Raw genomic sequence first — 24,106 nt, forward strand, 5'->3', positions numbered from 1 at the left:
TATCACTACTACTTCTTCTGAACCTCAATTGGCTCAACGCTTTGCTCCTTCCCAAGGAAACCCACTCGCACCAGATTAGTCGCGCTTGGCTCACACGATGTCTCGCCAGAAGCAACATGCCAAAATCCAGCCCCACGACCCGGGCAAGAAGGTCAGGCTCCGGGCCAAGAAGGTTCCTAAACCTGGAAAGCCTCACCGATCGACACCCCATGCGCGTCCTGCGCCGGCTCCTCGAACTCCTGCTCGAGTGTCTCGTCCTGTGCGGAAGAGTAAGACAGCTGCTCGCTATCATTCTACTGACGGCGGTATGCCTGTTCACATCTTTTCTGGGCAACAACGGCTGACGTGATCTTCGAATTCAGATAGCTCTGACGGATCATACGCTTCCACCAACAATGACAACGACTTACCCAACTCCTCGTCAGACGACTCGGTAGTTGCGCTCGATGTCGATGATGACGAGGTTGCCAGTATCCAGTCCCAGACAGACCGTTACAATACTACATCTTCGCGTCAGACCACCGCCCAGCTCATACGCCCCCGATCCTCCGCATTCGATCGCCAAACAGCAACGACTAGTCCATTCAGACCTACTGCAGCAACCCAAGTCCGCCTGCAAATTCCAGCCATTCACCGAAACGAGAAGATCACGACTACCTCGAGCCGCGACTATGCCGCTGTGATATTCCTGGTTCGGAATGGCCCGGTAAACGACTTGCTCATTGAACGCGGCAAAAGGCTGCTGCAGGAGTTGTTTTCTGGCTGCGACGTTGATCCTACAACCACGAGCATGGTCAGCCTCGACGATTGATCAAGACCCGGCGAACCATTCGGACGGATAGTTTGGATCATGAATCGCCCAGATGTATGAAGGATATCTTTTGGGGAGACAGCGATGACACGAAGCATCAAACTTTTGGAACTTTTGTACTTGGTTTATTGGCAGCGAGCGTCTAATTTCAGGGATGGGTCGGGATCACTGCTTCGCTGTGCTATTCTATCGTATCGAAAGGTTCTCTGGGCAATAGAACGGAATCTTGATGGTTACCCATATTCTGGTCTCCCTGGAATATTGATCATTCGCGCTTCCCGTCAGCATATGACCAAGGTGCGTTGAATGACAATCTCGCTGTCAAAGAACGTAGCTGAAGACGAAATGTGAACATGGTGCTTACTATCCTTGTCTTTGCCGTCGTCGTCTCTATTGTGATGATTGCCTCTACTCGGGATTCCATGACCATACTCAGCAGAATGGGCAGGTGGCCACTTCCAGAAAGTACTCGGGTCTATGTGGGGCCTTCCTGCCTTAAACCTTGGCCGACAGTCAGCTTTATTTTCACCGTTCCTTCCCCAACACAGAACCTCCTCAACTTCAGGCTTGGTTCAACTTCTACCGAACTGAAGTCTCCTCTTTGGGCAATCATCTCCAAAAGGGCTTCCATCAATTTGGATCTCCCCATCGCAAGTGTCCTTCCTCACCACCGTCCTCCTTCTCGTCAACAGTCTGGATCTCTCATTGCAGCCTCTGACGCATATTCTTCCACGACTACGCTGACCAGCAAGCCTCGCCATGTCTGTGGTCATCATCGTTTTTGATCATCGCCGCCGCCTCATCGGACTTCCCAACTCGTATGAGTCGCTCATCCAGAAGGCGCGTACGGAGTTCAATCTAGGAGATGCCGACTTGCTTGTGCAGTTCATTCCCCCCTTCCTGGACGAAGAGGTCGAGCTTGATCCTACTGCCTACCACGCCATCCCCGACAAAAGCATCCTTTTCTTCTCCAAGTTGCACTCACAGAGTACTGCGGACCCCGAGCCAAAGAGAAAGCGGACGAAGACTGGGAAAGCCTCTCAGCCGACCTCAAGCTTCGTCGTTCACGTCAAAACATGTAACTATGTCTTCCTTCCCCACCCGATGTCTTGTTTCGTCGCAAGCTTACTATATTCTTTAGTCACTGGCAAGACCATCACGATAGACACCAAAGCCTCAGCTTCGGTTGCGGAGCTCAAAAATCTACTCTATGAAAGTGAGGGCGTGCCTCCCGGAGGCCAACGACTCATCTTTCAGGGAAAGCAAATGACGGATATTCGGACTTTGGCCTCCTACTCAGTCAAGAACAACGACTTGATTCATTTCGTTCTGGCATATCGGGGGGCCAAGCCTGCCATTTACCTCATGTCTCCGGCAAAGCTCTCCGCCGTCACCGTAGACGTCACCCTCACAAAGCACTGGGAATTCTCTATTCTCTATCCAATCGTCGAGCCCACCATCCTTTCTGGCAAATCCAGCGCCAAGTGGCAAGTCTCTGTAAGCCCGGATGGCACGCTCGAGACTTTGGAAGCTTCAGGGCCGAACTTGGAGTGCAGCTACCTCTTTTGGGAAGCCGAGGCCGTCGCAGGCGATAGCATCGCTCCGGAACTTTTATTCAACTTTCCTTTCAACCCTCAGCGCCCTCTCCTTTGCTTTAAGGGACCAACTGCGCTCATCTTGTCCTTCGACGACTTTCTGCCTTACCTCGAGAAGGTCCTGCAGACCCTGACATTGACACCAGCCATGCGCACCGAGTTCATTGTGTACTGGTTGCCCAAGTTCATGAAAATCCGCGACAGGGGTCAAGATATTGCGTTCGACTTCGTGCCCCAATCAGACTTCCAGAAGGTTGCTCATTTGGAGATCGAGCCCCGACCTGACACGGTTGCTCGCGTCTTTCTCATCTTCCGTGGAGCATTCAAACAAACTCACGGACAGAAAACTCTGGCGGAACTAGAGGCCATTGATTGGTCTGCTAGAATCGGTATTGATGTGGCATGAATGAAGGATACAAGCACTTTTCGGGCTCTGATGGGGTGGAATGGAAGTCATCACGGTTTAGATGGTTAAGCTCTGCTCTATCACGATGGATTTCCGGTCATGGGCCAGCATGTGCTTATCTTAACATATCACGAAGCAAATCTCTGATACTTCAAACGTACTTTGGACCGTGTCCTCTCGAACCATTTGTCGCCACTCAGCAACTCATGTCTATCCACGCTCTTCAATGCGCTTGGGCCTGTGACTAGCCAAGGACGACGGTTTGCTGTGGATGTTCGGCGGGCCTCCTTCCCCTTTACCTTCCGCTCGAATCTTTGTGGTCTCGTTAATGACGGATTCGAGTTCGGAAGGCCCGTGGCGTGTACGAAGGTATTGTCGCTTAGAAAGTAGGATGCAGACCAATGATCTTTCCATTTCGGAGAACATGCATGGCGGCATCCAACCCGGCCTTCGTGGCCTTTGGTTTCTTGCTGACGTCGGGCGACCGTGTAGATCTGTCGATAGTTGTTGAGAAGCCACGATGAGGCGCTTGTGGCATGGCGGTAGCAGCTTCTATGCGTTCCAGGGTGTGCTCGGAGCGCAAGACGCGGCTTGGGGTGGTATCGGACTTGGCGACAGCGATGTTCTTAGTTGGAGCTGCAGAGCTGGATCTCCTTGTTGGCTTTTCTCCCCGACTGACGATCCGTCCACCTTCGCAACCCGGACTCTTTCGATTGCCTCTCTCGTAGGTTGGAACTAATTCTTTCGTGCCTCAATTTCCTGCATGCCTGTCATTGCAAATTCTGCCGATATCTGCTGCCGATCAGGACATACGTTGATTGTGAACTCGCGTAGGTTCAACGAGTCGCAGAAATTGAGATAGATTCGGACGGGGGAATTATTCTTTTCGTAGCGGACTGCTAAATTCTCATTGTTTGGCCTTCGCGAGGATGATGGCAGAGAAGGTCACCTCGCCGGTTTAGGGAATCGTGTCGGCCATGTTGGAAATCGGAACAGAAAGGCGTATTTGCGCCGGAGCAAATGCGAGGATGCTCATTGAAAACAACACTTCGCATTAGTAAGATGTGAAACAGATGTCAAACAATTTTCAGCAGTGTTGCTAGCTTTTCCAAGACGTAGGAGGCCCCCTTGCGGACTTTTCAGAGCGTCAGGAAGGTGGTGGGGGAATCTGGTCCTGCCCAAAGGAAAAAGAGGGCCGGGTGCGGTGTTGCTGGACCTGCTTCCAAGCCCAGGCCGTGCTGCTCTCTGAACTGCGTCTTGTTAATACTAATCAATGAAAAATATCTGAAAAAAGCGAACAAGCGAGAAAATCAGTGGTATACTGGTTGGATGGGTGAAACTTGGAGGAGCCGGTAAGACTGCGTATTCTATCTCCGTTTATTCGGCGACGTTGAAAAGAACTAACCTGGATCATTCAACCAACGACAGGATGTGCCCATATCTGCCGAAGATATTGCAGAAAATTCACCTACAAAAGCATCCTCCGCTTAGAAAGGCCGAGCAAACTAAGAGTTGAAGCGATCGCCGGAAAGGTATTCCCGTCCGCCTGCATGAAACGATCCTCAAGAGCAACACATATCTAACAACGGCAGGTAACATGGACACAATTTCCCGCCAGTTCATCCAGAAATGGCGCTGCATTCCCACCAACCAACGCATCAGCGACGCCGCACTTGCTGCGCATATTGGAAAGCGCATCGGCAGGTCGTCATCTGTCGAATTATGCGAGGATCTTGAGAACGCCAGGTGGGCTCGACACATGCGACGCAAGTATGGCCCACGAGCTGAAGCCGCAGGTCTCACCGACGATCTCTACGCGGCTACCTCTTACAATGATTTCACCGCCCCCGAAAACTACCGTGGTTTTCTTGAAATCTTGAGATCCCAGCTGAACGGCCCTAGAATGAATGCGAACGACATGGTCAAATGGGGAAAGGTGGCCCGGGAATGGATCGAGAGAGTGATAAATTATCTTCTCAAGATCAAGGAAGGCAGATTCGTTGTGGAGGAACACGAACGGGATGTCTACCTGATGGAGGCGGGTGGAAAAGACGTTGCAGACTTGCTTTGAAACAGGGGCTTTGCTGTTACTGTTATCCAAAGGATGAGGTTCTGTTGACTAAAATCCATTATGCCGGCCCCTGTCATGCTCATCGTTCAGGTCATGGTCTCTTCTATCGTCATCTTCATCGCCCTATCCGCCTGGATCGAAAAGCTCTTGAAATTGGAGTCTAAATATCGAAGTTTGTCCACAACCTAAGATCAATCTTAAGGCGGCAAAAAGAAAAGGGATCAGAAGAACAGCAAAGTCCTCAGTTTAAAGACACACTAGAACAGAGCTCACTCTCAACTTGAGGACTTGGGAGATGTTATAAGTATTCCATTGCTGACCAAATAAAAGGTTACGATTCAGTTTCATCTCCTAGGTATTTGGGACCGTCTGCTCAGACTTGATCTGAACGAACAATGTCGCCACCGTGACCTTTTCCCACCAACCATCATCAATATGTATCACAGTTTTCTTGGCACCACATAGACTAGTCATACGTGCAGCCATCAGTGGCTGTACTTGCCATGGTATATGTGCGGCCGGAACCCTCCTGGTCCTCCAGGTGGCGTTTTTCAGATGGATTGATCTTCGTCTTGTGCCAAAACTGGGACCTCAAAAGCTGGACAGCACGTTTCGCATTGTCGGCTGTGAGCAGAGGAACCGTCCCAGGTTTGCGTTGATGGATGGCACGTACAAAAGCACCGCACAAATTCTGATCCGAATGTTCATACCAAAGCCAAGGCAATGGTATGAGCGGTAGGTGACGCAGCCATAGTTTGGTTGACAGTGCCAACTGAGCCAGAACTGTCCTGCATGTACTCGAGGAATCTTGCCATCGAATGGGTAGCCAATCATTTTGGCCCCAATGGGTAGTCAGAAACCATTCAAGTTGGGCTTTGGTAGCTTGTTTGATGTTGAGGTCTAGCGTTGGCTCCTGTGGGTGGCAGTGGATGATTTCGGTGTATGTAAAGTAATCGCCAAGACCGTTGCCACCGCTGGCATAGCTGGATGGACTACACGATGCCCCTTGTTCCTGACGATCTCCCTGGCCAGCTTCATTTGAATTCAAGACCGTATCCCACCATGAGGGACTCGAAAGGCTGCTTTTCTCATGGTAATCGTAGTAATCATGCGCCGAGCTCGACATATTTCGGGGTAATGAACGTTGACATTGACTAGTAAAATCTGGGGCTTTCTACTGAAGAGGGTCCGAAGGCTATATCGGTACGTTGGTGACGATGTGGGCTGAGTCTCGGGTGTGTTGGGGAGCGAGTGAAGGCGTAAAGAATAAAACGCTTGTTGAAAGCTACGGGTGAGAGGCGAGGTTTTATGAAGACCAAACGAGAACATTTGGAAATCCTCGTATTGACAAGATGCACCAATGCGAGCCCGAGTTATCGAGCGAAAATGGGCCACCTGCGATGTAAGATGAAAACGAGGCTCTGGCATTGACTTCATTGGTCGATTTGTTGTCTCTTCCTCCCTGTTCAAGCGGCAACGTAGCTGAACAGAAGAAGTCAACATGTCGTGCGTAACTGGACAGAACTCGAGACGAAAGAGTCTCTTTTCTCGCTTGGTTGAACGCGACTATTTCGGAGGCATCATGTCTTACAGCATTAGACCTATCGGATCCAGCTCCGCGAGCTAACTTTTCAACCAGTCAAATGGCGACTTAGTCACTCCTGCAGAACGAGGGACTATAGATGAGAATGTGTGTGTTTTAATATGACGAAGTGGGAAGGTTCGGCGATGGAGACCAAGTGAAGACGGCCTGCTCGCTACTTTCGGCGAGAACAAAAGATCGGCCAAAATAAGCAACTTTCCACTACCCTGCCAAAGGACTGGGAGGAACCCGCCGGAGGGAATGGATGAGGTTACACAACATGCCACACTCACACACAAACCACCCTTGCGGGTGGTGCTTGGCTGTCGCGCTGTCCGGTGATAATCGATGGCGAGGCTTGAGACACACCGCTGAGACCTCCAACTCCCTCTCCGCTATCCGGCACTGAGACACCTGATCCGCCAAAAGAACGCCAATGACCAGTGCGTGTTGCCTTGGTTCAAAGCATAAGTAGGTGCAGCAAACTACTACCAGCTATTTCCGGCTTATATACAGCCTGCCGTGGTAGTAATCTTATGCCTGCCGGACCTGCGAGCTGATTACCTTGTAATTCTCATCACCTTGGGATGTTTTGACGAGAGACAGCCAAGACTTCAAGTCTGGCTATTCATATGGTGACGCGTCATCAACACAATTTTACTCGTCCAAATTGGTAACAGCAGTGGTATTTCCAGCACCGATGGATATGCTTGACCAAAGACAAAGCAACGCCCCAACCCTTACTATATTGGCTGTTGCCTATACGAAGCCATTCTAGCTGGTCGCGGGTCTCGATAACCCCCATCATCGGGGCAGCCGTCACTTAAAAAGCTATGAGCTGAGGCTGGTAACAGGTAAATATGTTCGCCAGCTACTAGCTACACTTCTCTCCCCTGAGCTTCTTCCTGCCACTCTCTATGATGCTTTCATTACCCTTTCGCTAATCAACTCGAGTATCGCTCATATTCTAGCAGCTGAGAAGAAGGACGATATTTGAGGGGACAAGACGCAGCAGCGTCATGGGGCAATACTTGCTAAGGGTCAGTCAAAAGGCGATTACTTTAGTCCGATGTTTTGGGTCTTTGATTTCAGTTAAGGGGTATACTCAGTGCACTGCGTCTACTTAACATTCGTGTCCTCAAGCTGAACCAATCATTTCTTGGCAGGGCACCACAGATTCTACCCATCTGAATGGAAATTTGCGATGTTGTTGCTTCAAATGCGACTGTTTGACATAACCAATGCCTCCTATGTAATAATCTCCGTTCTGAACGAAATATTTGTAAGAGCACATTTGTGGATAGTTTTGCGGGCTTGAATGATCATCGCTCGAAGGGATCAACAGGTGCAAACAATACAGAATCGAATCTCAAACAGCCGCAAAAAGACAATACAAAGAGAGAAAAGAGAAAAGAGGAAGTCTGCACGGCTATAGCGGCGCTTCCTAGGTAATTTTGACCCTGGCTCTATCATAGACCCTTCAAGCAAAAAGCCCCTTTAATAAGAGGCTTGCCCGTATTTTCAGCTCCGCACTCTTTTCTGTGGTCAAAAGCAATAGTGCCCAGCACAGACATGTCGCAGAGCCCCGCTTCGTTGCCTGCGGGCTGGTTTGTGTCTCATCTAGTCCCTCATCAGTCTTATCTCAGCCATGAGAAGCCTGAGATTGGGGCCGCGCTCCCCACAGGAAATGAAATGTCGCTTCTCGCCCTTGTTTGGCTATTGTTCGTACTCTGATAGCCAAGATTACATATCTCAAGGGCTCAGCTACATACCACTCGGTATACATCAGTTAATCATCCGATCCCTGCAGTGCCAAGTTTTCACATGGATCGTTGACTCTTCTTGGGGTTCCCGATCGGTCTTGGTACTCTGTGTTGTCTTGGCCGGTCAAAGCGAGCAGATCCAAGGCATTCGATAACTGGATGGCCATTTCTGTCATCGTTTCATCACCAACGTTCACATCATTTTGCAACCCATTATCATTCATCTAGTCTGAAGGTAAGGTGGGTTGCAGTCTCTACCGAAAGCCCTCTTCCAGCAAATGCTCCTGCCTCCATGATTTGTTCATCTGAGTGAGAGACTTAGTTGGCCTTGCCCTTCTCAGCCCCGAATTGGATGCAGTACTCCTCCCACTCGTCACCGCCAATGTGCTTGGCAGCTGAGTTGCAGACCTGGACGTCCTTGTCCTTGACACCCTATTGGTTCACGTTAGCTGGAGTGTTATTCAACGTGTCTGGATGACAGTGCTCACGATCTCGCAGTCGGGGCAAATGTCCCATTGCTCATTTCCGGTGTGCCGTTGCTTGTACTGGGCGCAGGCAGCCTGCGTGGCGTCGGAGTTCTGTGATTGTTAGTTTCAACACAATCTCACTCAGAGGGTGCGTCCATACCTTGGGGTCGTTGTCCTGGAGACCGTTGGTGACGCACCAAGCTTGAGTGTGAAGGTTTGCAACGGCGCTTCATATTGAAGTTAGTCGCTATCTGTACTAGGTAACTTCGTGGCTTGTGGCTCCCAGTTCAGTGTGGTGACTCACCCAGTGGCACAGGCGACAGCAGCAAGGAAGATAGTAGAGAACTGCATTTTTGTGGTGTTGAAGGTGTTAATTAAGGAAAAGAGAGTGAAGACTTGGGGTGAAAAAAAGAGTTGGGACTATTGATTGATGAATGAATGTGGGTGAGTGAGTGAGGTGAAGAAGATGCCATTCAGTTGGCGGCAAGCCTCTCTATTTATACAAGCCCTCCTGGTGTCTTTTTGCGGGCTATGTGAAATCATTGTTCTATTGACTCGCGAACATCTGAAGAAATTGCTTCAGCCTCCGACGCACAGCTCTTTCTCTTTCTGAACCATGAATAATTCGACTCCTAGTCGTGAAGTTCCACTGACCCACCGGACTCTCTCCATTCTACCCCCATTGCATGGCTGGAGATCTCCGGGTCGAATGAGACCCTAAAAGGGAGTCAGAACAAGGTGCTGTTGACTGAGCCTCATGTACAACTCAGGGCTAACTCGCTCGATCTGTGATACTTATGGGGTGGGCAGGGGTCCGTCGCGAACTGAGGCTGGTCCACAAGTTCGAACCCAGCTGGACGATTCTTGACCCTGGCATTGACATCTCTCCACGAAGACGTAGGGGAGACGCACTCCCAGCATGCAGAGGCCCATACTGGCTGTTCATACGGCGGACATGCCTACGGTAAATCTCCTGAACCACTTCGTAACAACGATATCTAGAGACTGTGGTGGCACGTTGGTAACATAGCCGCAATTGGTGGTACCATGTCATGGAAAGGTGGGCGTGTTTGGGATGTTCGGGAATCGTGGGGTACACAGGGGTGAAGCAGTCTACTGCCCTTCCTTGGCTAGACAAGATCGAATGAGTTAGGTTTAATTCTTCTTCTTTCTCAGATCCATGACGTTCTGTCTGGATCATCGTGAGGGCACCATGTGGACGTGCGGGTAGACATCAGCACTATTCTTATATTATGCTCGACGGCGATGGATTTCCCTCTATTGGTTTTATCTCCGACTCTCGTTTGTTTGTTCCTAGGGCTACTGCGGGTCAAAACCGAGAAACATCTGACCCGACTATCTGATTAGACTATATTTAGTGTAGGGCCATGCGTAGAAAGGCGCCAGAATGTTCGAATGCCGGGCAACGGCAACGAGACCCGCGGCCCCCGTCTCCGCCATTGTGGGACCCGAAGACCGGAATCACCGCCTAAAGAAGTCACTCCCGCGTCCGTGAGCTACGGCATGTGGCGCGTCAAACGGTATGTGGGATGGCGGCCCTGAAACGACAAGGCCGACTCGGTGCTTGCCGATTGTGACCCGGGAATTGAGATTACGGGTCATGCGAGAAGTTGCCGATCCCGCGTTGGCATGCCCCACAGCGGAGCCGATGACGCTACTCAGGGACAAGAACACTTCGCGCCCTTCCGCGAGATCATCAGCTGACTTGGAGTCTTCGACCTTACTCGTGGACTGGTGATAGCTTAATTCGCGGCCGGCATCAGCAACATCTCAGGAACTAGAAGAGACGAGCTACGTGCGTCTCATCAGAGAATCATTGTATCGCCATGGGGGCTCGTACAAGCATTGCTGACTGTTGCTAACTGATGAGATTGTGGAAAGCTGATTGCAACTATTCACTGGTAAAAAACTGTTCAAAGCTGAAGTCTCTGACGAAGGCGGCCAATACCACCTCATAAATGCATTCCACAACAACCATGGACGGCCTTGTGCCTGACTGAGGGACATTATTCAGAGAAGTCTCAGGACGGTAGAGGTTTGTACACTTCAGTAAACGACCTCTCAAACCTCCACGACATCATGATCCGTTTATCCCAAGCCAAGAGGCCCTCATCCCACCATGATCAAATCCGCTGAAGCGCCGCGCACAGCTCGACCGTCTCCACTCGGGCGAGAACTGTCATATTCACTCCGTAAGACGCTCCCTCAGCATCCTGATATGCATTCTCAGCCTCTCGTCTCCTTCCTGCAGTTCGATATCTTCTAGATCTTGGATGATAGCAGAGATCTCTGCGGCCGTGAATACAACGCTGCCGAGTAGGCTCTGGGCAGCTGCTGTCGACGTCAAAGCAGGCGAGCTGGAGCTTTGGACGGCATCGCAAAGTTCGAAGTTTGCGGTGGGAGAGGAGAAAGACGGAATCTCCGGCTCCGCCATCACGTCATAGATGTCGTAGTCCCACGGGCGTGCATCTTTTGTGGGAGTACTCTGGGAAGGAGGTTTGTCATTGAGGGACTTCTTGACCGCGGTAATTTTGCGCGGGTTCTTTGCGGAGGCCTGGAAGAGTTTTAGTGACAAAAAAATACAAAAGCCAATTGAATAGTGTGCAAACCCTAGAGTTTCGCGCATGGCCAGAATGTCTTGCATAGCGGGTGGGGGTAGGCGATGCGGGCGGATCACGCAAGAAGATTGAAGAAGTTGACGTGGGCGCCGTGAGAAGGGTCGTGCGACGCCTCTTGCAACTAGAGGCACATTTCGAGGGACCGCCAAGCGTGACAGGGCTGGTGGCGATTTCATCCTCTGACGAGCACTCAATCAAGGCGTGATCCTTTTGCGGACTGGGCGCAGGGGTAAGTTTAGCGCTGCCGGGCGAAGTCGCATTCTCAAGAGACACCATTGGATGGATTTGAACTCGGTGAATGGTATGAAAAGGAACGGCAGTGGTTGAGGTATCGTAACGAGCAGAAGGGCTGATTTTCTGAGGGTGGGATAGGCCTTGTGTGTTGCGGGTAGAACGAATTATCCAACTCTTGGACAATAAAGCTGTTTTTATCTCGTTTCTTTTCTGCACTTGACCTTTCTTGTATACCCAGTTCACCAAAGTAATGGTGTGGGAGCAAGAGTTGGTTTCCGCATTGATGACTGAGTGTCTAGCACCAGCAGCACTTCAACTTCAGCTGGCCCAACTACCTACCGAATCAAATTAATACGAGCCTCCTTCATTAGGTATAGAATATAAGGAAAGACGCCCGCGTGATCCTGCCTAGCGCTGGTTTCTCTTATTTCAACAGCCCTTCTCATGCAAATGCTCAACAATAATTATAATGTCACACTGCGGGCGTAAAGTGATTTCGACTCAATCTTGCGATTCGGAAGATGAACAAATTCTCGAGCACAACGACATCCCTACGTAACAACGCCCAGATCACCAACCCTGCAGTCCAGCTGCCCATTAAAGACCTGCTACCATGTCCTCCTCTTACGTTTATCAAGAGTTCGCTGCCGCGCCGCCATCGTGGCCCTGAGCCACATTCTCTCTCTGAGTACGCTTCCTTCTGCTGACCAACAGAAGATCGATGTACTTACGGTTCTTGGCGATCAGCACCGTCCTTAGCAAGCTCTGAGGAGGTTTCTTGGCCCGTTTCGACCGGTGTCCGCGTGGCCTGGTGGTTCCGTGAAGAGTTAGCATTTGTCGTTCCTGCAGAAATAAGTCGATACCGACAGTGCTTTGATATCCCGATTGTCAGCTGGCACAAGCGAGGCAGCCTGCTTCTCGGGCCTCGCAGGCTTCTTTTCATGTTGTTTCTTAGGAGATATCTTCCTCTTGCGGCGGATGGCGATGATTCTTGCTTTGAGCTCACGTCTTCGACGTTGGAGAAAAGCTTCTGCTGCTTTGGCCTTTTCGACATCGTCCTCCCACTTCTCCGTCCACTTCCCGAAGACACTGCCGCTGGTCTCCTTCATAGCAACGTTGTTACTTGCTTGGATCGTTCGAAATTGGTAGGGTCGGATACATGTAGCGATAGTGCTAGATGTGGGGAACTTATGGGAAGGAACTTGGAAGTTCACGACTTTCGACGTATTTGGAAGGAACACAAAAGATGGGTTAAGGTATTTGTTATGCGGCGACTGCTCGTATGCATGGGTCGCAATGCTCAGGAAGAAGTCGAAAAAAATCGGAGAGGAAAACAGATGAGGTTTGAAATCTGAGAGGGGAAGATATTGAGATGGTCCGTTACGCGTCCCGCTGGTCGTTTGACGGGGAGATGGGAATAGCTTCAGCACAGTAAAAAATATACTGTGCACTGTGCAAATATCCCTGGGTCTAGTGACTTTGCTGCAGATCTTGAGACTGCCTGATGAGCGGCGGGGAGTGCCTGTGTAGGCACAGTGCTCTTTAGAATCCATCACCTTGACCCACAGTGCCAGAGGAGGCAAGTGACAATGCACGAAAGCGCAGATCAGGAGAGAGAAAGAAGCCTCCTTGGAGAGGAAGGAGCGACTTGTGTCGTGTCCTCGCTCCTGCCCCAATTGGCATTGCCTTCAGGTACTTCACTGAATCACGTCACTCACGTCACCCACTTCACTCCAGGTCGCTCGCAAAAGTCTCGCTCAGATTCCACTTCCATCATTTTACAAATCCGTCAACATCAGGAAGGCAAGCTGGAAAACAACCGGCGGCAGATATGCCAACGACAACATCATCCCTAAACAGCATCCTCACTCGAAAAACATCAACATGGTCCGTCTCATCACCGCTTGCGACTCCTGTGATGACGATTTCGTCTTGATCTCATATCAAGACCACGAGAATTCCTTCCGGCAGAAATTTCAATGCCCGGGAAGGTGAGAGAATATTCCAATCCATCCGTCTCTCCGAACTTTTCTGATGATAGTCAGGTCCAACTACGCATATCCATCTCTCGACCCAGATAAGAGCGACTTCAACAATCACCAATACAACAGCGCAGAAGGCAACACTGTCAGTCCCTTCGCAAGGGTAATTCAGCTATCCAAGGCTCTGAACCAGAACAGCATCACAGCACTCGCCCACCCTGCACTGACCGTCACTCAATTCCTCCAAGTTGTCTCGAGCATGGCTTGCAAAATGCGCTACGGCAACAAAGACGAGGACATCTTTGATGATGATGAAAAAGACTACGATAGTATCCTTGAGCCAGGTCCTTTAGTTCGAGGCCATTCTGGTCTCCGCGGCTTGTACTTGCGCCAGAGGAAGCCACTGGACCCCGCGTGCGACAACGGAGATGTCACTGGCCCAATGGTCATCCCACAAACCCCGACGCAAAGCAAGTTCAAGCAGACAATGAGGAGAATGAAGGACTTTGGTTCAAGAATATCTCAATGCTAAGTGCCGCAAAGCATTCAGTCGATTCTCGATTGAGATCTAGCAGGAGACGTCGGCTTGGTCAGAGGGTTAAGGGATCCTGCTAAGGACACCTAGATTGATAGTTTCACTGGTCATCGGGAGCTGGAGGCACTTTTTACATTCAACAGGGAGATTTGGACCGGATGAGTTGTCTCTCGGAGGCTGGTTGCATCACTGAAGATGCAGAAGTCGCTATAATTTAGTTTCTCCCAAGTTCTAGATGATTCATCAATGGTCACTGATTGACACTGAACCTCCCTTTTGAGCCCCATGCTGAAACCGCCAGTGACCTATTTTGCAAAGAAATTCACAGCTGAAGCATCCCCATTGCCGAGATAAAACACCAAACCGATTTCACCTTCATCACCTGGAGCTGCATCTGGAAGCTTCCATCCCACGGATCCAAGACTACTCCCACCACATCCTTGAGTATAGCTTATTAACACATTTCCAGAGCGTCTGTTGAAAGCAACGACTTCTTTGCGTTCTTTGGCCGCTCTTGTCCGCAGCAGGTCGCAAACCTCTCGGAGATGTCGCTCCACCCGAGTCGAGGTTCCAAACATGGTCTTGTGTAGACGTGTCAGTTACCAGCACATTCAGACTTTGAAACATGCGAGAGGAGGGTACAATCGTACCTCATCGGCTACGATAGCCATTCGTGTTGTTATGACGTGGTCAGTAAATGACTCCGAGTGCTCAATCTCACGCAGACATCTTCGCTTGTAATGCAGCGCTTGATGTGTGAATCCTGACTTCCAGCCCGGAGCGCGGTCAGCTAAATACCGACAGGTCAAGAGAAACAAGCTATCGAGCATGCCGCTGTCCCACAGCGCCGTTTGAACCCAGTACATAGTGACGCAATGCCAGAACCTATCGAGATCTGATATATACGACATCTTTGGATCCGGAAGGTATGACATGGCTTTCAGCACTCGGTGCTGAACGACTAGACCGTAAGGTTAGAGGAAATAAGCCCAGATCCATCCTGAAACTGCCACTTACAAACCCTGATCAGCTTATCCTCATTTGGAGCCAGTGATCTAAGAAACGAATCGAAAGGGTCGAATTCCTTCGGCCACAGTATGGATTGAAAATATTGTTGGGGTATGGGCCCTCGTTGCTTGACCAGGGTCATCGAATGTGGCTTTTTGTCATCCGAGCTGTCACTCTCGGGACGAGGATGGTGACGCTTGACGGACTTCTGCCGACGAGCATGGACGGTCCGAGCTGCGTGGGAACGGATCGTGGTAGCGCATGCTGTTATCTCTCCAGGATGAGAAAGAGATACAAAGACAAGGTTATTGGCTAGGTTCACTGACGCCGCATCCTCGCTTCCAAGGGCAGGCATGGTGGAGATCTGGCACAGCTCACAACTCGCTGCTCACTGTGTGAGTTGGTGTCAGCGTTTGGCGTTCTGGGCAGACGAGCGCAGGAAGGGATGTCAAGTGGTAGGTTGTTGTTCGTCGGACCGGGCAATCTTATCCACCCGTTCAGCTGACTTATTAGTTGGGGCTTAGCTTTCAATAACCAATGTGCAGGCCTTTGATTGTTCAGTTGTCAGGGAAAGCCAACCCGTTTCTATATCCGGACTCCAAGAAGGGGTGACTGTGCCGCTCTGCGACATCCTGGTCTTCTCAGATTTCTGTTGGTTGGCGGTTAAAGCGGACATATCCCTGCACTAGCTGCATACAAACCATAACAGGAAGTCGCTCTGAGCAATCAAAACGCCGTGTTACCCTCAATATAGCAGATGGACCTATCTGCGATCAGTGTCAAGGTTCTGGGTGGTCTCGCGACATGTCCAGGCGCCCAACGAAAATTTTCAGTCAGGCACTAGCGTCGGTCATTGGACACGCCACCTCTTTGTAGTTTTGTTCGGGGGTTTGAGGTAAAGAACATCGGCATCTTTGTGCCCGCTGGACTGCGTTCGTGACAAGAATAGGACAGATCCGGAACAGCGGAATGAGCAAAGTTACGAAGACGCCACGGTAAGCAATGTCGAAGTGGCAACAGAGCAAATGATCCACGAGAAATATCAAATGAATTGATTAGAGCAGTCGGCAGGTCTGCATAAAGAAGCGCGTTGCGTGATTTAGCGGCACTAAATGTGACCGTCGTCTAATTTCCTGAGCCTTGACATTCATCGATGATTGCGAATTCCATGGAAGCTCCACGACATTATAAACCACCGGCCAACCAGTTGCACATGATCCCCACTTCATTGAAAGAGGCCAATGGGAGTTCTGTATTGATCACTGATCAGCGACTAAACTCGAAGTCAATGATTGGGCATATACTTACGGTGAAAGGATGCATGAATCAGTCCATCTCAAAGAGATATCTTTCCTCGCAGTCTTCGCATAGCTCCAATGATGTAATGCGCCTGCTGGCGTTGCAATTGGCGTACTGATTGACAAGCGAGCACACCCGGCGCATGTTTATCTCGTCGTTGAGCGTGGGCTGTTCCCACGGTCGGCGAGCATGTTGTACTACGAGCTGGATGATGCTCTGTGTCCCCCCGGGGGCATGCCACAAGGAAGTATGTCTCCGTTGAAGCTGGTGAAGCGCGCACGTTGGACAGCCCTTGTGGTCGGGGATGAACGAAGTCACGGCGGGCGCCGATGTGGATGCCGGCAGCGGTGACGGAGCGAGACCACCTCCAGTCGCTGGCGAATCCGGCACCGGTACCGGAACCGGAACTACGAGCGACCGAGGGGCATCGGGGCTAGAGCCCGGGCCGTGGCGGGAGACGGGCCGGTTGGGTGAGCACTTGAGGTCGTGCAGCGGGGTCGCGGCGTTAGCTTCAGACGGTGTGAAACTGTCCCTTCTCTTGGTCTGTCCGCGAGTGGAAAGCTGCTCGTTCTCTAAGCGTCCCATTAGAGTCAATGGCCGGAACCTGCTGCAAAGGCAAAGCAAACGACTGCAGGAAAAAGTTCTGGAGGTTGAGAGCACATTGCCCCTGAGTGCAGTTGGGTCCACAAGTAATCTCGCTTGTAAGCATCCGTCTTCATTCTCGACCCACCCCGTTTCCCTCCGTGAGAGCCGAGTAGGGATTGTCCCTGGATTTTGGCCAACGATTCAAGTCTGATTGCCAACAGTGACTGACAAGTATGCATACTAGGAGGATGCCGCAATAGCTTTGAATTTGAATTGAAACTACCTATTGATATGCTCTTTCTTTCTTTATTTGGTTTTCGTATGTTGTTTTCTTTATTCAGCGAAAACACTCAATACTGGTTTTCAAGTTCAAGACTGTGAATAATGAACAACGATGGTCTGCCCGTGTTCCCTCGTCCTGGCAAATGCCGTTCATCCCGGTTCAACTCTCTGATTGAGAGGCACACAGTCTAGCGCAGGCTCGCGGGAAGAAGAGACTCTTTGGCGTGTCCTGGATTTATTCCTACTACACTTCAAGAAGAGTGGGGTGAACATGGACCGTGGATATCTCCAGGTACACGACCTATGCGAATTGAGTGAGCTTTCTAGAATGGCATAAGGCTTGTTGAGTACCAACTTACTTGGGAAAGTCCGGAAGGTACTCGCCAGACCCGACTCACTTTCATGTCGTCCAAGCGCATATCTCAACAACAGATCATGCATGCTGACCATCCAGTAATACCTTTGGCGACCTCAAAATTTCTTCGTATATTACGAGCTGCCTTTGGCAAGCATTCTCATAAAATTGTGGATGATTTCTCTCTGCACATGAACGAAACAACAATGGAAAGACCAGATTATGGACGGGTAGTTACGGGCTATGGAGTAACTCATTCCCGGAGTCGAACATCCGAAACAGCCTGCATCACAACGACAATACTATCTGAGAGAAGCCAGGTCACGACAGTGGAGCGCCTTGGCGAAGAAGTACGATTGCGAGATTTTAGGAATGAATAGACTTGCCTTTTTTGTTCCGAAGTCTAGGCCCCAAGATCTGGGACAGGGATGTGTCGGACGGTCCAGCGTACGTCCCGCGCTCTTCAAAGCCGGCCAGGATTCGGATCGGCTCAGTTATGGGGCAAGGCGCTTCAGAAAGCCCCCAATCTCGGGTGTCTCCTCCGACTTGACGGCCCGGAAGCCCGGTGGATCGATCGGCGGGCGATCGCGCACTAGCCTTGGTGCTGAAAGTGCTGCGAGGCAATTGACCACCAAGGGTGCGTGGGCGCAGTGCACGATAGTACCTTAATCTAGGCAAGCATTGCAAAAGACTGGACAGGAAAAAAGAATAAAACATTGTTTTCATCTTCACGTCTCCGAAGCGAGCAAACGACTGAGGTACTGTACCTAGGTCAGGTAATGAGAGTAAGGTACCTCCCTCCGTAAGTGTCCCGTCTGCAGCGACTGCGAGTCGGCCCCCACGCAGCCGAGCCAATCAGTGTGGCCTGGACTGTCGCGCTATGGCACCTTATCATGGCTCAACGTCACCTGCCCTTTTCGTCCATTGTTGCGCCCACGAGCTTCATCTCCGCCGGTGCCGGACAGCCGCCGTGTGTATCACGCCAACGCGACACCCTCATAAACCCCGCGCGTCCATGGTTCTCAATTGCGCCAAGAGTCGAGCCACTGTATTCCCGCATCATCTTCACCCTCGCTCACCATGTCATGCGCAGGGAGCCGTCTGCTGAGGGCCCTTGTGGTCGGACTCGCGACGGCGGCATCAGTCTACGGCACCGTTCTGCAGGCCCAGCCCGCATCGCAGCATGAAGCCAGATTCATCGGTTCCCGAACCCCCGCCAAAGAGAATCGTTTGGCCAGAATGGGGAGGCTTGCCTACGAGATGGATACCGCTGCCGCTGCCGCTCCCGCCCTTGCACCGGCCACGACGCCCCTGCTGGAGTGCTTCCAGGTTGCCCAACCTGTTCTTCATGCCGAAGGCGAATCTGTCACCATAACTCTGATGGATCACCAGTTCGCCAACAGCTACGGCTCCCCATTCGTGGGCGACTACACGCCCCCTGACATTGAGTTCGACCGCGTCGTCATCAACTTCACTGTCGAAGTCAAGGGTCGCCAATTCGACCGATGGGGCACCGTGTATCTAGACAATGTCAACATTTTTTCGACTTCCACCGCCGAGCCCACCCAAAACGGCATTACCTGGACTTGGCGAAAGGACGTCACCCCGTACCTCTCGCTGTGGAGGGAGCCCCAGACGCTGATTTTCCAGCTCGACAACGTCATCACCGACATCTACACTGGCTTATTGAACTCTACCCTTACCGCAACATTTTTCAAAGCCGACTTGGAAACCGAGCAACCACCCGCAGACTTAATTTTGCCGGTATCCGCCGCGAAGAGCCCTGTTACCGCAAGCTTTTGGACGTATCCCGAGGAGAATGCCAGCGTCGCCCTGAATTTTCCCAGAAATGTGAACAGAGCTGTGTTTTCGGCAAACGTGAAAGCTCAAGGCAATGACGAGTTTTGGTGGAGCAACGTACCACAATCTGCCGTTAACGCATTCGAGCCAGACGTTGGCACGTACCCGGGATACTCGCCGTTTCGAGAAGTGCAGATCCTGATTGACGGAATGCTAGCAGGTGTTTACTGGCCGTACCCAACCATTTTCACCGGTGGTGTCGTGCCGCAATTACACAGGCCCATTGTCGGTATCGATGCATTTGACTTACGGGATCACGAGATCGACATCAGTCCCTGGTTACCGCTGCTATGTGACGGAAAAGAGCACACTTTTGGCATACAGGTTGTGGGGCTCAATGATGACGGGAAAATGGCAACCTTGTCCAACACCACTGAAAGCAGCTGGTATCTCGTCGGCAAGGTCTTCTTGTGGCTCGATGACGAAGGAAGCATAACAACAGGCGTTCTGGGTAAAGCTATTACAGAACCAACGGTCGGCTTTCAGCAGAGCCTGAGCCAGAACGCAACCGGCTCCAATCAGACCTTGGATTACACGATTTCCGTCAAGAGAGATTTTGAAATCTCTTCCGCACTGAAAACTCAGAAAGGAAACAGCACAGCCACATGGTCTCAAAGCTTAGAATATTCTAATGCGGGTGGATTGTACTTGAATGGATACGGCGGTATCAATACCTTTTTAATCACCGGGAAAGAAGCGGCAAAGTTGACGGGTCGGCAATATGAGACGAGCTTCTCATACCCGCTATTTTGTAACACAACGACGCAGTATCTTCCGGCGGGCAACCTAACCTTATGGGCCCGGCTTGACCAAGGCCTCAAGATCGAGATGAGCGGAGATGGAGTCTTTCCCACTGGTGCCGAGGCCTTCAAAGGCGCTTGGGTCGGAAGTGTCCTGGAAACAGAGAGAAATGGAACTGCCAACTACTCCCGGTATGGTGACAATACTGTCACCACCGGGGTTGGGCAGACCAGGCAGCTTTTCGGCTTTAGTGGCTCGGATGGAAAGACAACGAAAGAACTGTACTTTAGAGATGTGAGCGCATTCAACAATACTGTGACAGCAAACCATGAAGTAGTTTACACGTAGCTCATAGAAGGCAATTGGGCTCCTCACTATCTACTTACGATTGCATCATTACGTACTCGTCGCTCACACCGTTCTTCGTGTTAATATGAGGGCCAAGGTGCCAGAGTCTGCGAAGACCAAACATGGTCTGAATCTCTCGTAAGAACCACAAGCGTCAACCCGCAGCTATCCCAACTGCGACCGGAGTATGGGAGCCTGATAGTTACCATCTCTTTGTCTCTTGGAGGGTTTCGAGCGCCAGGAAGCGTCGTTTTCATCGCCATCCTCGATCTCTTGGGTGCTGTTCCCGGGCCACTTTGCAGGGTTGTTGTTGTTCCTGTCGTAGACCTAGACGTCAGGTTGCGATATGTATTTGCGGCGACCGCCTGATCGGCGCTAACAGTAGAACACGGTTGTCGCAGTTACCTGCAGGGCGACTTCCCGCTCCCAAGTTGTCGCGTCATCGGGATGGAGGACTTCAAACTTGAATTGGTCGGATCTGGTGCTTGACTTGGTCTTGAGACGGCGATGGGACTTGGTCTTGATCACACCCGGTGTTGCGCTTCGCAGAGCACAGTCGGCGCCTTCTCGAGAGATCTGGTTAGCAATGTACGCAAACATTAAAAGAAAGCATGGAGAAAAGTAACCTTTGTTAGGTGAGTTGTTTGCCAATTGGGCTGTGCATGTTGGCGGCTCCTAAGGGGGAAAGACGTTGGGAGCAACAGAATGGTTGCAATCGAAAAGAGGCGCGCCGCATTCATCTCAGAACAGATGGACAGAGTTATTAGGGACTCGATGACTGACAGAAATATGAATACTTCGAGAAGGCAAAAACAAAGAGGGCGCAGAGGACGTGGCCACCGGCTCGGCCATGCAAGGCTCTTTTGTTTGCGGATGCAGGCTTTTCAAAGAACCTGCTAGACTGCCTGATGCTGCCACCTTGGCACTGTGGACGGCCACTTGCCGCTCTGCGGGATACACGAGGCATTCTGTAGGTGAGAGTCAAGGCTTGCTGTCGGCCGTGTCCAAAAGAAAGTCATGCAACTGGCACGAAGCTCCCCAATCTACTGGAACCAGATGCGTGTGGTACTGCGTAGGTCCACGGGCGGCCGCACCTGAATCCAAAATTGCTGGGCCACCATCCTACCTGTCTTCTTTCGGGACTTGTCGGCTGCGAGGCAAAGTACTGAAGATGGGAAAAACCGATATGTATTACTTGCTCTTAAAATGCACGCTACACAATATGTGTCCCTCGCAATCCTGGCTCCAAGCACAAAAAGCAATGGTCCTCCCAGCCCTGCCACTTCCATGGATGGTCAAACAGTCTCACTAATGGCTGTTCTCCGTCTTCTTGTCGTCACTCCCCGGGCCAGTCTCGGAGTTTGTCGTTGCTGTTGTTGTTGTCGTTGTCGTTTCTGTGGTCTCCTCGTGCTGAGAGCCTGTCAGCGAGTTTGTTGTAAACGTTGTATCGCGAGAACATACGGGTTGAATAGATATTTCGGTCGTGACAGTGATGCCGGATAATCCGGACAAGAATCCTCCTCCGCTGTGCTGGTGCTCCGATTCATCCGCAGCGTTCTCTTCGACGTTGGTGGTCCAGCAGCGCGACCGCTCCTCCGCGCGCGTGGCCTCGTTCTCGGGGGTGGTGGACATGATGGGCGGAACTCGCAGGTCGCTAGCTGATTCTGTTAATGCAGCTGCTCGTACGTTGTGGCGGAGTCTGGTCTCACGGATTCTGCTGATCAACTGATGAGTGCGATTCGGCAAGGACACGTCGGTCAAGTCCACAGTTTTCCCGTCCGTTCAATAATACGTAGGTCGGTAAGGTAAGGTAGGTAGTGTCGAGGATGATGTTGACAGGTTTTTCAACAATCGCGGCTTCTCCACGGGAGCTTGATCGGCAACGGTTTTTGGCCCCGGCCCGTCAATACCCTTGCAGATCGAGCACGCAGCGACCACGGCGAGGTTCGTGTCTGGCCGTTGGAAAGGGAGAATCCGCTTTCAGAAATTCCCATCCGGCTCCATTGCCAAGTTAGCGAAATGAGTTTCCAGTCTCAACCCCTGATCAGCAGCAGAGAACCCCCGCAAGTTGTCTCGTTACCATCCACTCAGACACACTGGAGCTGCGGGCGGATTTGATCCCAGCCAACATTTCCCAACGGTCGACGTGCGGCACCAGAATTTGCGGAGTTGAGGCTCCGCCGCAGCTGTTTGTGTGTTTGTGGTTGGCCGATGTCGAAATGGGGCTCTCACTTCCCACTTCCGGGCCCAGAGCCATGGAAGGGTGGGTGTCCAATGACAGCGGGGCGCCCTGTCTTCAAGTCTTGGAACCAACCGCCGGAGATGATTTTTTCTCACCGAACGAAGCCAGGCTCGAGACGGGAACAGTTCCGAATCTCCGGCCAGAGCCAGGGCATCCTGTGAGGTTCCGCAACCTCCCGACTAGCTTCGACATCCTTGCTGCTGAAAGCCGCCCGGGGTTTTCATCTTAATTACGTGTGCTCGCCACGAGAAACTGCCGCAGTGCATCCGTAGATTACATATATCTCACCTGAAACAAATTTATCCTCATTCCTATCTGAGAAGCCGAAGCAACCTGGCTTGGCGCCATCATCTCCAGCTACTTATTACAAAGGTTTGCTTCAAGTTTGCTTGCGTCGCATCCCGTCAGACATCACGCACTTTGATGCTTGAGTTTGCCGAGAGCGGCTAGCCCCCTTGGGTACTTGACAGTGGGAATGGGTAGGGGTCGTTGGATGAGAGTAAATGAGTTCTGACCAACAAGACACCGCCGACGGCAAAATAGACTTTACAATTACATGACCGAAAGCTTCACCGCTACATGGCATCAAGTCGTCCTCGTCGCCGCTTCCCCTGGCTGAGCCGCAGTTGCCATGTTTTCTTTGCGATTGACTGCCACCTTGTCATTGAAACGGGCCTTGAGTATATGGATACAGCGCAATGCCAACTGCTTGTTTCCTGAGGTCCATTTGCAGGCGAGCAACTGACTGAGGCAGCTCCTGTCAGCCCACTCCGTGGCGAGGACCATAGCTACTTCAACCCAGTGAAGATGGATCGCACGCATGAGTGACTGGTCAGCGTCGCAATCATCCCACTTCCACTTGAAGTACATGTCGGCACCACGCGTATCAGCTCGGACACCACGTCGGCTGGAGGCGCACTGTATACCCTGCCAGCCAGTGCCCATCCACGTCGATTGTTTAAAAATGTCCCAAAAGTTGGAGGACCGACATCAGACTCGATGGGTCTCTTGGCAGTGACGGGATGATGAGCTAAAATCAATCGAATCAGCTCCAACTCTCCCCCATCCAAAGCCAGTTCCCGTCCACGACCAATGGATGTGCCGGCTTTCAGAAGAAGAACTGCAGTATTTGTTCTTTGGGAGGCGATTGCCAACTCAAAGGGTGTGAAGTTAGGAAAGGAATCGTAGCCGTCTTGAGAGCTGCCCACTGCGGCGCCATTGTTCACATTCGCGCCATGGTCCAACAAAAACTGAACCACATCGTGGCGCCAGGCATGGCAGCGGCATGAAGTAGATTGATT

At 51.3% G+C, this 24,106-nt stretch overlaps 10 protein-coding genes across 10 annotated transcripts; 5 read left to right on the top strand and 5 right to left on the bottom strand.

The window, feature by feature from the left end:
- Positions 1-97: 97 nt before the first annotated feature.
- On the top strand, positions 98-811 carry CGGC5_v011771 (uncharacterized protein; the record flags this gene model as incomplete). The annotated part of the gene is made up of 2 exons (XM_032027788.1): positions 98-269; positions 363-811. The coding sequence occupies 2 exons, from the start codon at positions 98-100 to the stop codon at positions 809-811; spliced, it is 621 nt and encodes a 206-aa protein (XP_031875878.1).
- Positions 812-1,570: 759 nt separating this feature from the next.
- Positions 1,571-2,812, top strand: RPL40 (Ubiquitin-60S ribosomal protein L40; the record flags this gene model as incomplete). The annotated part of the gene is made up of 2 exons (XM_032027787.1): positions 1,571-1,889; positions 1,953-2,812. 2 exons carry the CDS (start codon positions 1,571-1,573, stop codon positions 2,810-2,812), a joined length of 1,179 nt encoding a protein of 392 aa, XP_031875875.1.
- A 1,597-nt stretch (positions 2,813-4,409) lies between these two features.
- Positions 4,410-4,883, top strand: CGGC5_v011773 (uncharacterized protein; the record flags this gene model as incomplete). The annotated part of the gene is made up of 1 exon (XM_032027786.1): positions 4,410-4,883. The coding sequence occupies one exon, from the start codon at positions 4,410-4,412 to the stop codon at positions 4,881-4,883; it is 474 nt and encodes a 157-aa protein (XP_031875876.1).
- Positions 4,884-8,546: 3,663 nt separating this feature from the next.
- On the bottom strand, positions 8,547-9,046 carry CGGC5_v011774 (uncharacterized protein; the record flags this gene model as incomplete). Its single annotated transcript, XM_032027785.1, has 4 exons — positions 8,547-8,660; positions 8,717-8,806; positions 8,856-8,922; positions 9,000-9,046. 4 exons carry the CDS (start codon positions 9,044-9,046, stop codon positions 8,547-8,549), a joined length of 318 nt encoding a protein of 105 aa, XP_031875874.1.
- A 1,855-nt stretch (positions 9,047-10,901) lies between these two features.
- Positions 10,902-11,610, bottom strand: CGGC5_v011775 (uncharacterized protein; the record flags this gene model as incomplete). Its single annotated transcript, XM_032027784.2, has 2 exons — positions 10,902-11,270; positions 11,326-11,610. 2 exons carry the CDS (start codon positions 11,608-11,610, stop codon positions 10,902-10,904), a joined length of 654 nt encoding a protein of 217 aa, XP_031875881.2.
- A 1,842-nt stretch (positions 11,611-13,452) lies between these two features.
- Positions 13,453-14,082, top strand: CGGC5_v011776 (uncharacterized protein; the record flags this gene model as incomplete). The annotated part of the gene is made up of 2 exons (XM_032027782.1): positions 13,453-13,559; positions 13,614-14,082. 2 exons carry the CDS (start codon positions 13,453-13,455, stop codon positions 14,080-14,082), a joined length of 576 nt encoding a protein of 191 aa, XP_031875873.1.
- Positions 14,083-14,390: 308 nt separating this feature from the next.
- On the bottom strand, positions 14,391-15,426 carry CGGC5_v011777 (uncharacterized protein; the record flags this gene model as incomplete). Its single annotated transcript, XM_032027781.1, has 4 exons — positions 14,391-14,666; positions 14,736-15,046; positions 15,103-15,357; positions 15,420-15,426. 4 exons carry the CDS (start codon positions 15,424-15,426, stop codon positions 14,391-14,393), a joined length of 849 nt encoding a protein of 282 aa, XP_031875893.1.
- Positions 15,427-16,318: 892 nt separating this feature from the next.
- CGGC5_v011778 (uncharacterized protein) lies at positions 16,319-16,977 on the bottom strand (the record flags this gene model as incomplete). Its single annotated transcript, XM_032027780.1, has 3 exons — positions 16,319-16,343; positions 16,402-16,506; positions 16,673-16,977. The coding sequence occupies 3 exons, from the start codon at positions 16,975-16,977 to the stop codon at positions 16,319-16,321; spliced, it is 435 nt and encodes a 144-aa protein (XP_031875872.1).
- Positions 16,978-18,694: 1,717 nt separating this feature from the next.
- Positions 18,695-20,563, top strand: PNAA-0 (Peptide-N4-(N-acetyl-beta-glucosaminyl)asparagine amidase A; the record flags this gene model as incomplete). Its single annotated transcript, XM_066152583.1, has 1 exon — positions 18,695-20,563. One exon carries the CDS (start codon positions 18,695-18,697, stop codon positions 20,561-20,563), a length of 1,869 nt encoding a protein of 622 aa, XP_066008051.1.
- A 1,308-nt stretch (positions 20,564-21,871) lies between these two features.
- On the bottom strand, positions 21,872-22,959 carry CGGC5_v011780 (uncharacterized protein; the record flags this gene model as incomplete). Its single annotated transcript, XM_032027778.1, has 4 exons — positions 21,872-21,973; positions 22,025-22,221; positions 22,273-22,280; positions 22,901-22,959. 4 exons carry the CDS (start codon positions 22,957-22,959, stop codon positions 21,872-21,874), a joined length of 366 nt encoding a protein of 121 aa, XP_031875892.1.
- Between the last annotated feature and the right edge of the window lie 1,147 nt (positions 22,960-24,106).

This window comes from Colletotrichum fructicola (genome assembly GCF_000319635.2).
Source record: "Colletotrichum fructicola Nara gc5 chromosome Unknown KSG_Nara_v1_contig07, whole genome shotgun sequence".
Classification (NCBI taxonomy): domain Eukaryota; kingdom Fungi; phylum Ascomycota; class Sordariomycetes; order Glomerellales; family Glomerellaceae; genus Colletotrichum; species Colletotrichum fructicola.